General features: G+C 42.9%; 2 protein-coding genes across 4 annotated transcripts in view; one reads left to right on the forward strand and one right to left on the reverse strand.

The window, feature by feature from the left end:
• Positions 1 to 5,221: 5,221 nt before the first annotated feature.
• FANCD2OS (FANCD2 opposite strand) lies at positions 5,222 to 8,025 on the forward strand. The gene is made up of 2 exons (XM_044255221.1): positions 5,222 to 5,279; positions 7,481 to 8,025. The coding sequence occupies exons 1-2, from the start codon at positions 5,222 to 5,224 to the stop codon at positions 8,023 to 8,025; spliced, it is 603 nt and encodes a 200-aa protein (XP_044111156.1).
• Positions 8,026 to 9,027: 1,002 nt separating this feature from the next.
• FANCD2 (FA complementation group D2) overlaps positions 9,028 to 11,222 on the reverse strand; it is a 61,139-nt gene continuing 58,944 nt past the window's right edge. For all 3 annotated transcript variants that reach the window (XM_044253019.1, XM_044253018.1, XM_044253021.1), the window contains 2 exons: positions 10,589 to 10,669; positions 9,028 to 9,445 (listed from right to left, as the gene is read on the reverse strand). In XM_044253019.1, coding sequence (XP_044108954.1) covers positions 9,371 to 9,445; positions 10,589 to 10,669 — 156 coding nt within the window. In that variant the 3' untranslated portion in view covers positions 9,028 to 9,370. The remainder of the gene's footprint in view (positions 9,446 to 10,588; positions 10,670 to 11,222) is intronic.

Consider the following 11,222-nt stretch of genomic DNA (forward strand, 5'->3'; position numbering starts at 1 on the left):
CCACGAATCCACGGGCATTGTGATGCGCCTACGCGATATCAAGTCCTCCCCTTAGTTTTTGCTCTGCTCCCAAGCCCCAACGGGGGAAATGGAATGCGCACGCGCCGAGGCACGCTTACCCACTACATACCCCATCGCGGGCGTTTTTGGTCGTTAGGGGGCACTTGACCACGAAATGCTCGCTGCGTTAGCTGCTCCAAACTAAGGTTGTGGTCTCTGTCAGTAATTAGTTGGGCGTAGCCAATTAAGCACATTAAATATAACTCATTTTGAAAACGGCTTTCAACAGCACAACATGATTCCCCATCTTCCACTAATCAAACAAAACGGTATTATTATTTTTTAACAATAATACCCAGTGATGGAGAGGCTCGGGAAATTGATAGGCCCCTAAATAGCTGGTCACCCTGTAAACTGGCAAGTCCAAATTTCCTTAAGGAAATTTGCAAATTGGGGTGCCTGGGTGGCTCAGTCGGTTAAACGTCTCCCTTCCAGTCAGGCCATGATCCCGGGGTCCTGGAATGGAGCCCTACATTGGGCTCCCTGCTCAGCAGGGAGTTGACCTCTCTCTCTCCCTCTGCCTGCGATTCTGACAGCTGTGCTCTATCGCTGTCAAATAAAATCGTAAAAAAAAAAAAGTTTCAAACTGTAGAATCATAGATATAAAATTTTTTAAATTTGTAAATTGCCTGCAAGAACTGTTAATCAATTCAAACTTTTTTTTACCTAATCATTTCATTGAGAAAGTCCGTGAAAAAGGGGTGGAGGGAGACACTTCAAGCACAAAGGTGCTCTTTGTAACATTATCTATTTAAAAACCCAAAACTATATCTCCACAGTTGGGGATGGCTAAACAATGGTATAGCCAGCTACTGGAATATCATGCTGTCATTTAAATAGTTATTATGAACACTATGGCAACATACATAATAAACTGGAGGGGAAAAGAAAATACAAAATTTTCTTTAATTGCAACTATATGAAAATTATGTCTGCTTGAGGACAAGGATATATGAAAGATGCCAATGTCTGGTTTGTTAAGGTAGTGGAATTATGGACATTTTATTTTTGTTTAAGGGAATTTTTTCAATCTGCTTTGTGCAATACATGCCTGTCATTTAAAAAAAAATGTTCAACAGATAGGTTCTAGCAGTAGCTGGGAAGAAATCTTGACTAACAGTCTTTTACTCAGGTCGGAGATTTTACAAGCAATAAAGCACTGGACCCTCACAAACCCTGTGGAAAGGAAATCAGGAAGATGCTTTTCATTTTACAGATGAGAAAACTGAAGTTCAAGGTCACACAGTCAATTAAATGATGGACCTTTACCAGTTGATTGCAGACTCCCATATTTTTTCACTGTACCAATCTGAAAACAGATTAAGGCCTCTGAACTCTCCTACGTATTGATAGAAATGGTCACTAAAATAATATCAACCCTAAATATCAAGCCCCAGGTATCCAGAGGACTAACTGCCATTCAAGCCCCTGCTTCCTAAGTGGTGCTCTTGTAGTATCTTGCTCACACATCACAGAGAAGTCAGATAAATCTTTTCCTTTAAAGGCAGGGCATCTGAGTTTCAAATCACAAATCTACCAGAGAGGAGTCATTTCACCCCTCTGAGATTTTTTTCTTCATGTGTAATACAGGGACAACAACATGGATGGATTAGGATTGTTGGGGGAATTCTGTAAGAGAGAATAGATAAAACACTAAGCACAGTGCTGGACTCTTCACAAAGCAGACACTCATGATCAGTTTACATTTTATTTCTATGCTGAAAGCAGAAAATTGGGTGCCTGGGTGGCTCAGTGGGTTAAGCCGCTGCCTTCGGCTCAGGTCATGATCTCAGGGTCCTGGGATCGAGGCCCGCATCGGGCTCTCTGCTCAGCAGGGAGCCTGCTTCCTCCTCTCTCTCTGCCTGCCTCTCTGCCTGCTTGTGATCTCTCTCTGTCAAATAAATAAATAAAAAATCTTTAAAAAAAAAAAAAAAGAAAGCAGAAAATTAAGTACACATATCTATCCAACATTTTTTTCTTTTTCTTTTTCTTTTAAAGCCAGAGAGATCACAGAGAGGGAGAAGCCGACTCGCCGCTGAGCAGAGAGCCTGATGTGGGGCTCTATCTCAGGACCCTGGCATCATGATCTCAGCCAAAAGCAGCTGTTTAACTGATTGAGCCACACAGTTGCCCCAATATTTTTGGTTTTTTGGGGGGTTTTCTTTGTGTTTTAAAGATTTTTAAAAAGATTTTATTTATTTGACAGAGATCACAAGTAGGCAGAGAGGTAGGCGGAGAGAGGGGGAAGCAGGCTTTCTGCTGAGCAGAGAGCCTGATGTGGGGCTCGATCCCAGGACCCCGAGATCATGACCTGAGCCGAAGGCAGAGGCTCAACCCACTGAGCCACTCAGGAGCCCCAACATTTTGTTTTTTTATGATTAATTGTCTTCCACGAGATAAGTCAGGCTCAGCTCTTCTCCTTTTGCTGGACTTCTTATACCTCTGTTCTAGGATCTCCTCTGCAATTCCAAACAACTCAAGGATATGGAGCTGTCACAGAATGAAGACTATTCCTCTGGACTTCTGGCACTTTCTCCTACATGCTTCAGGAAGCTTGCTGTCAGGCAGACCTTCAGTATGGGTTTGCCATCATAGTAGTTCTTCACTGCAGAAATTGTTTATGATGGGTACAGAGGCAAGCTCTTTGGGAATGTTGCTAGTGCAACAAAGAGTGTTTCTGGGTGGCAGATTGCTTCAGCATAAGAAAACAAGATCCTTGACTTTAGATCTACCATGTGCTTCACAGAACTTGGGGAATCTTGTCAATGGCTCCCCATGTAATAATCAGTGTGGGATCAAATTCTTGAAGAAATGTGTCAATTGCTTTAAGAATGGTCATGTGAATCTTTTTTGCAATCATGTGCACTTGGACCATCATTTATGCAGCTAAGAATATAGCATGTGCACCATGACAATGTTGCTAGCTGCTCTGAAAGAACTGAATCATCTTTTGGCAGAGCAAACATGACCACTGTCATGGCAATCCCTGAGGAAAGTGCACACAGAATGTTGAGCACTGCATGATACAGACAAAGTTGATGTTGTAGGTCATCAGTAATGGGTAGTATGGGAGATTCTGGTTTTCCATATCTGTGTGGTAGTCATGGAACTGCAGTATCAGAGCCAGAGGTAATAGCAAATGGTATCTCCAAATATAGCTCCCTTAAAGCTGGCAGATGGCAGAGAGGACTGTGGTACAGATTGTCATAGCAGCACTAAGCCCTCTCTATCCAACCACTTTTAATTATACAATTTTGCTTTTGGGACTTTCATTAAAAAAAAAAACACACACAACTGTGCAATAAAAACTGTTTGTTTGCTTTTAAAATAACAGTGTCTCTTTTACTCGAGATGAAAATAAAAATAAACTCACTGGAAAACAAAGTTTTGCAATTCAAATCATTTCAGCATCTTCCAAGACTCATCACTCTGCCCCTTTCCATTTTCTGACTTCGCTTCCAAACTCTCCCCTTCTCCTTCCATAGGGTGCAACACACACACACAGGCACACAGCATCTGACAATTCTCCACAAGTGCCTCAAGACCATCTGGTCTTCCAAATCGGGATCTTTAGCCTGACTCCACCCCCGCAGCCCCAATCTCTCCTGTTCAGCTTCTCCCAAGGAGCCAGACAAAAGGTGACAGCTCTTATTTGTTCTGTGCTCTACAGCTGGCAAAGTGCAAGGGCAATTTCTGGGTGTACAAGGTAAGGGTAGGTGAGGCCATTAGTTAATCCTTGCCACAAATACTTCAGACTGCCAGGCTGTGGGATAGCCAGGCACAGAGGATGATGAGGGAGCAGAAGTCTGGCTGAAAACAAAGCAAAAGCTGGCACCCTGCACCCCCTCTCCACCCACTCCCCTTGGTAGTATGTGTGACATTCCTCAGGCACCTCTGGCAGCCCTAAAAGAAAAACAAATAGTTAACTTGCAGAGATCACAATCCTGCAAGGCAGAAGTCTCCCTTGGTTTACAAATGTCCTTGAGATTTACAACAAAGAAGTTACCTTATCAATAGCTCAATTTCCAGAGGCACATAACTCAGTTCCTCAAGCCCTAATGTCACCCTCCCCTCCATAAACAAAACTGAAGGAGGCGGAGGTAGAAGGAAAAGTAAATAAAGTTAAATTTCTTTTAAACCCAAATCTCACTAACAAGGACGCTTGATAGCAGGAATGTAACATTCCACCAGGAGACTCCCAATTGTCTTTATGTTAGTGCCTCATTAGAGGGAAAGCGGCCTTGGCTTGATAGTAACCAGGCCTTCAATATCCTGACAGTCTTCTTTACCCCAATAGCCCTTCTGAATACCCCTTTGTCCTCACATACCCAACTCCTATGTATATAACCAGCCACTCCTCACACCCCGGGGGGGCAGCAGCTCTTTCTGCCCACGGGTCCTGTCCCCCTTCTCTAATAAACCACCTTTTTGCACCAAAGACATCTTAAGAATTCTTTCTTAGTCGTTGGCTCTGAACCTCACCCCAATGAACCTCACCTAGGTTCAAGAACTTCATGGAGACATAGGAAGTCAGTTGGGTAGAGACTCCTCCCTCAGCCTTCCAAGGAAATTGTTTGCAGTGACTCTTAGGAAGTTCTCAAATCACTCACTATGGTGAAATGGTCAGGCTTTCAGCTTTGTGAGAAGAGGACGGCATTGTCTTTTTTGAGGTTTAACAGGAGGCAGAAAAAGATCTTTGGTTAGTCAAGGGAAGACAGGTGCTTTTCTTCTTGCTCTTGAGAAGCGAGCATTTATAAATTGTCTCCTTTCGCTGGGATCATTCCAATGCAGCAATGAAACCTTTGAGACTGAATAATCCCCTGAGCATTGTTTAGAGTCAAGACTAACTAAAAGTCCGGGTACTTTCAAGTAGGTCCCTGACCATACCCTTTGAAGTGGGCGTGCCCGCCCGCCGGGACCCCTCAAAAGCACACAGGTGTAGCAGGGTGAGGAGGAGGCGGCGGAACGAAGAGGAAGGGATTTCAATCCGCACGCCTGAAAGTGCAGGCCTGGACCCGGCGTTGCAAGGAGGTGGGGGTGGGGAATCCGGCCCGGAAGCCTGTCAGCGGGGCGCATGGAGCCCCCACCCCCGCGGCGGCCCGGGCTCCCCCCACGGACCTGGGTCACAAAGGCGGTTGCCAGGCGCCGGGTGGAGAAAAAGATGCGGCTGGGAAACAGCGGCCGCCACTCTGGAGCGTGCGGCCCACCGAGTTCAGCAGGTGAGCCCCCGGCCCGGATGGTGGGACCGGGCCCGGGCTCCCACCGCCACCTCCGCCTCGGGCCAGAGCTGTCTGGCCCCCACCCCCGGTTAGGGACCCCCGGGGGACAAGCCCCTTCTTCCCGCTGGGAGGGGGAGCCTCCCCACTCCAGGCAGCTCCAGCCTCTCTGGATCAGGATCGCAGATCACAATTCACGAGGACCTCAGCTGCATTTGGATGCTTACGTCCCCTTTCCCAGGTGGGGAAATCGAGGGACTCGGTTTCTTGGAACGGGAGGACCGTATGAAAGGGAAGACTTTTTGGCCAGGAGTACAAGGTGTTCCCTATTTGGGAACTATTAAAGCAGCCTGAAGACTTCCAAGGTTCAAACCCTCTTGGAGTAGAGGACAGTGATTTCCGGGTAGTGGGAGAAGAGGGGCGAATCGTCTTTATTTATAAACTTTAGGTGGAAGTGGCTTAAAAGTCTGGGGTCAGAAGCCCTCTCTCATCCCCAGGTTGGTTCTGTCCAGTAATTAAGGCGGGATCTTTGATAAAAAGCCTTTTGCCTCTGGCCCTATTTGCTCTTAGGAGGGGAGTCAGGAAAAGGATCCTGGGATTAAATAATCTTTTTGGTCATATACTGAGGAATTAACACCCTTCACACACCACCTTGCTGAGGTGCTGTACCAGAGAAGCCCTGATCTTGGATGTATTCTCAGGGTGATGATATCAAGCATCAGAAGACTTTCATAGTCTGCTTGTAATAGATAACCATCCCCTCAGTGTCAGTTTCTCATCCTAAAGCAGTCCAGATATTTGAACACAGTAAGTGAAGGAGTGTAGAGATAAGGAGAGACATAACAGTTGAAAGAAAACAATAAATCTCCTTCATACTAACCACTGTCAGGGACAAGTCTTCTGGTTTGAAATGACATCAACTCTTTTTTAAAAATGAACTTTACTGTTTTACTGTGGTGGAGGAGTCAACTTTTCACAGCATTTCCTGGGCAATTACTGGATGGGATGGGATCAGATCTGCTGCTGTTAACCTTTTGTGGGAGAAGAGAGAAGGGGCAGAGAAATATACTTGGCTGGAAAGAAAAGGGAACTGCTATGCCCCTTAACATAATAGGTAGGTGCTCAAAAAATGTTAGCTTCTTCTGAATTCAGTAAAACCTTTTATCTATTGGCAATTTTAAAGTAGAATGATGGAAAATCCAAATTCTACTTAAATAAATTTTTAGTTAGAAACATCATCCCAGCCTTTTGCTTTTTCTTCAAAGGGGGTAAGAAGCAGGATCTTAACCACTAGGTCTCCCATAACAAATGAAAAACAAGACAAGACACACCTAGGAGAAGTAGGAAAATCTTTAAAAATTTTTAAGACCATCCTTTGGAAACTTTTCTTCCTCCTAGTCTGGTGTAATTCCTCTGAGGTAGTACATAAGTAGTTCAGGGCCCTAAGAGAGCTGCTGCCCCTGTGTCAGAAAACGGGTTTTTAGGGCCAAGAGGAGACTGTCTCCATAATTAATAACGAAAACCTAAGTTCCTTAAAAGGAATGGCATAAGTTCTCAAACTGTGAATGCATCAGAATCCCCTGGAGGGTTTGTTTAAATGCAGATTGCAAGCTCTACCCCCAGTTTCTGATTCTGTAGGTCTGAGGCAGGGCCCAAGAACATGCATTTCTACATTTCCATAGGACACTGAAGTTGCTAGTGCCAGGATCACATTTTGAGAACCACTGGTATAAATAAAGTACCGGGAATTAGAGTCACAAATATTTGGCAAGACATGGCTTTTCTGAGTTTCTAGCCACAAATAATGTCTCATCATGAAGTGCCAGCAGCCTCTGCCACCTCAGAGGTGTAGATTCTATCTTTAGTAGTTATCAACACAGCATATGTCCTATTAGTGAACTGGGATATTCTGCTTGGGACAAATCCATTTCCTCACCTGTAAAATAGGTTAAAACCTACCTTCAGAGGCTTGTGACTAGATTCAATAAAGTTTTAGTACACATAGCAGTTGCCAGATTCAATACTTGTTACCAACCACTAATGCCCTTTATAGAATTACTAGTACCCTTAACATCTATTGGAATCTGTTAATGAGAACTACAAAGTAAGTTAAAGTCAATAATGAAACAAACGTGAATTTAAATGGCCGTGCCCTCACCAAAACCATGCTAGGGAAATTCCATGTTCTGATTCCTCTTCTTTAGGACTGTCAATGGCAGGATACCAGCTCTGGTCACCATGGACCCCACTGGACGAGAGCTTCCAATGGCTGCGGCACACAACACCTACACCTTCTTCAAAGCATCCCTTTAGGGCTTCCCCCTGCTTCCCACATACCCCTTCTGACCTTGAAGTGCAGTTGTGCTTTCAAGAGGTCACTCTAGTCCTAGACAGCCCATTTCTGGAGACTGGGGTGAGTCCCAAGTTACCCTGCCACACATCAGAGCTCCGAACCATGAATAACAAGAAAGGGCTGGTCAGGAAGCCCCAGCCTGTCCGTCTCAGTGGAGTGGATTCCGTGTTCGGCAGGGTCATCACAGCTCAGCCACCAAAATGGACTGGGACCTTCAGAGTTTCAGATAAATCAGCCTTTTGCAAAATCATCAGCCGGGAGAACCAGTGGCCTACTGGACTTAAGGAACCTCAGATTCAGATGACAGTGACCATGTGCAAACAGATGCTGCGCTCTATCCTCTTATTGTATGCAACATACAAGAAGTGCACCTTTGCCTTGCAACACTCCAAGTAAAGGGTTCCCATCTGATTCCTCTTCCTCATATCATGTCCTATGCTACGTACCTGAAGCTTACAGAAACCTGTCCATGTAAAGGAAACTGACATCACTCGAGCCATCCTGCTTTTCTGTCAAGCAGTGACAATTCAGGAACTCCTATGCCACCCCCCCGCCCCGCCCAAAGGCCAGTGACAGAGCAAAGGAGAACATTTCCACTGTAAAGCTGAACAACATTTAAAAGAGAGTCAAACTAGTGTTGACATGTACATGTGAGAAAGAACTATTAAACCATATAAACCAATGAGCCTAGTGTGAACTCACTTAAACACTGAAGACCACAATGAGATGGGGAAACAAAGGGTGTCAAGGAAGGAGATTATGGCTTTTCATGTACAAGAGGATGAAGGGGTCAAAAATATACAGACAGGTCAAGGATTAAAAAAATAATAATAAAAAACAAAGCAAATGATCTCCCCCACCAAATCAACAACCAAAACCCCTAACCAACCACATCCTAGTAACACTGGAGTACAAAAGTGGGTAGTAATATTAGCAAATATTAAAGAATATTTATAGCCTGGTAAGAAAGAACTTGGAAGCAGCAATGAAACTGGGCTTTCTGGCAGAACACAAGAGAGCTCCCATTTTAGCACTGTTCTAACAAATCTATAGGTGTAACTCAGAATAATGTGGAAATAAACATATATACAAAGTCAACACAAGTTTGATGGTGACTTTTCCCTTTTTATCTTACATCTACATGACCAAAAAAATTTTTAAGAGCAGTCAGAATTATCCTTTTGGACTTTCTTTGGGCATTGACCAGAAATTTGTCATTCCTTCAAAAATATCACAAAGATCTTATCTCAAATAAAGATGATCTTTAGAAGAGGAAACACGATTTTAATTGGTAGAACTGATGTGTGGGCACCAGGTCCCATTACTTCTCTGCACAAATCCTAGCTGGATTCCATGTAATTCCTGACTGATGAAGAAAATTCAGAAAGAGGAATGAGGTAGTTGAGGCAGAACTTAAAACAGAATTTATTTGTAAAACTGGTACAATCCTAAATTCTAAGTTTCAAAACTAGCTCTCAAAGCCCAGAATCATGAGTATTCCACAGCAAAGCACCACCGCATTTACCCAGACAGGTAAGTAATGCTACAGTGGAATCCTGAGCCAGGGTCTCTGATGATGATAGATGACCTATGAAATTCACAATTAAGGAGATTCAGTAAAGCCCACTCTTGTAATGACAGAACAGGATGCTTCCAGTAAGGAAGATAGATAGCAGATTTCAAACCCTGAACACAAAAGAGTCTAGCAGAGATGGAGAACGGGCATCCATCTCTCTGCGGTCTAATCGGAGTCACCATCACTCTCCTCACTGTCTTGCTCCTTTTCTCCATCACTTACTTCATCTTCTTCACCATCCTAAGGGGCAAAGGATAATTAGATATTTTAGGTCATCTATGTGTCCCCATAAATTACAATATTGCTCCCACAGGATTTATAACTGTACTGTATCACTGTTAAAACCAATGATAGCTGTTAAGCCACTCATTTTTTCTAAAAAGAACTGAAACATGCCCATTTTTCTTGTATCATGACCATGGAGGGAGGTCACTGTGATACTGACCTATAACATTCTGCAACTGAACCAAATTCACATGATTTTTAAATAAGCCATTGTCTTCCACTCAATACAGAATGAAATGTTTGCTAAATTAAGAATTCTAGTATATCTCAATAAGGAATTCAGCATAAAATCCTTTGGTTTGCAACTCTAACCCTGGGAGGTTTGCTTATCAGAGTACCATCTGCTTCAAAAATTTTTAATGAGAACAAGGTAGAGGTATACTATATAAAAAAAGTATTTTTCATGCTAAATGATCTTTCTGCATTAGCCTCAAACTGCATTATAGAGAGGCTTCACAGCAGGGGTTCTTAAATCTGAGCTTCTTGGTGTCCAAAACCCATGTGAATTTAAAGATAATTTTTTAAACATAATTTTCCTACAGCTTTCTTCAAAGTCTTAAAAGTGGCCCAGAAAAGAACAAGGACCCTTACTCTTAAAAAGAACTATAGTCCCCAGTGAATGCAGCTTTTGATTCTGTGCTTTTACCAAATGCATTTATATTTCTATTTTATGTATTCAAACCACATATTTAAATGTTTTAACTTATTCTCAGCACTCAGAGAACATTCAACCTTTTCTCCCCTCTAAAATTATTTCAGATATGAATTTAATATGAATAACGAAAGGGAATTTTTAACTCTGTAACATATGCCACAACTTGAGATACTCTTCTGGCCCCCAAAGAATTCATATAAAAACAGAAGTTTTTCTGGAGAGAATGGAGATGGGCACAGAAGGGGTGCCTGGCTGGCTCAGTTGGAAGGACAGGTAACTTTTGATCTCAGTTCAAGCCCCAGGTACAGTGTAGAGATAACTAGAATAAATAAGTAAACTTAAATAAAAAATTAGCAGTAAAAGTTCTATACTTTCTACGGACTTAGAATAAGTAACAAAATGCAACAAGCCACTGCACACTCTGGGGCCTTATGCAGAGATACCTCCATTGCTTTGCTCTTGGAGACCTGGGATGCTGTATCATCCTCACTTTCCTCGGAGTTCTGGGACATAATCTCTTCACCCTAAATGTGAATGGGCCAAGACAAATGGTGGGTTATAATTATCATATTTGGGGTCTCAAGAGGAGAAAGGCTTAGTTTACAGGCAATGGGAAAGATAATATTCTAGGCATTCTAACATGGTCAAACACAGATATCAACCTGTGATTTAGCACCTAGAGAAGTGATAATCAACCCAAGGTTTCTGAGTTATGTGTGGGACTAATACAATATGTAGTTTTGCAACTAGTCCACTGCTGTATTCTAGTATCATACTAGATGTTACAAGGCCAGGGTATATTGGTGACTCTTTCAGTAAATGTTGAGTACTGTTGAGATTTCCCAAAGACCTTAAAGTACATGACCACCAATACACCAACTACAAATGGCCATGTTGAGGCTGAAAGATAGTATACAAAGTGGTTTAAGAACATCAGCTTTGTATCATTTCTGTTTGGACTCAAACCCTGGCACTTCTCACTTATTGCTGAATGACTTTAGGTAAGTTACTTAACACCTTTAAGGTTTATTTTTCTCATGGAAACAATAGTATTGTTTTATTACAGTACTTTGTTTA

This window comes from Neovison vison, chromosome 6, assembly GCF_020171115.1.
Source record: "Neovison vison isolate M4711 chromosome 6, ASM_NN_V1, whole genome shotgun sequence".
Taxonomy (NCBI): domain Eukaryota; kingdom Metazoa; phylum Chordata; class Mammalia; order Carnivora; family Mustelidae; genus Neogale; species Neogale vison.

Coding starts and splice junctions, on each gene's coding strand:
- FANCD2OS (XM_044255221.1), top strand. CDS start 5,222: ATGCGGCTGGGAAACAGCGGCCGCCACTCTGGAGCGTGCGGCCCACCG. Junction 5,280..7,480: donor CGGCCCACCGAGTTCAGCAG/GTGAGCCCCCGG, acceptor CCTCTTCTTTAG/GACTGTCAATGGCAGGATAC.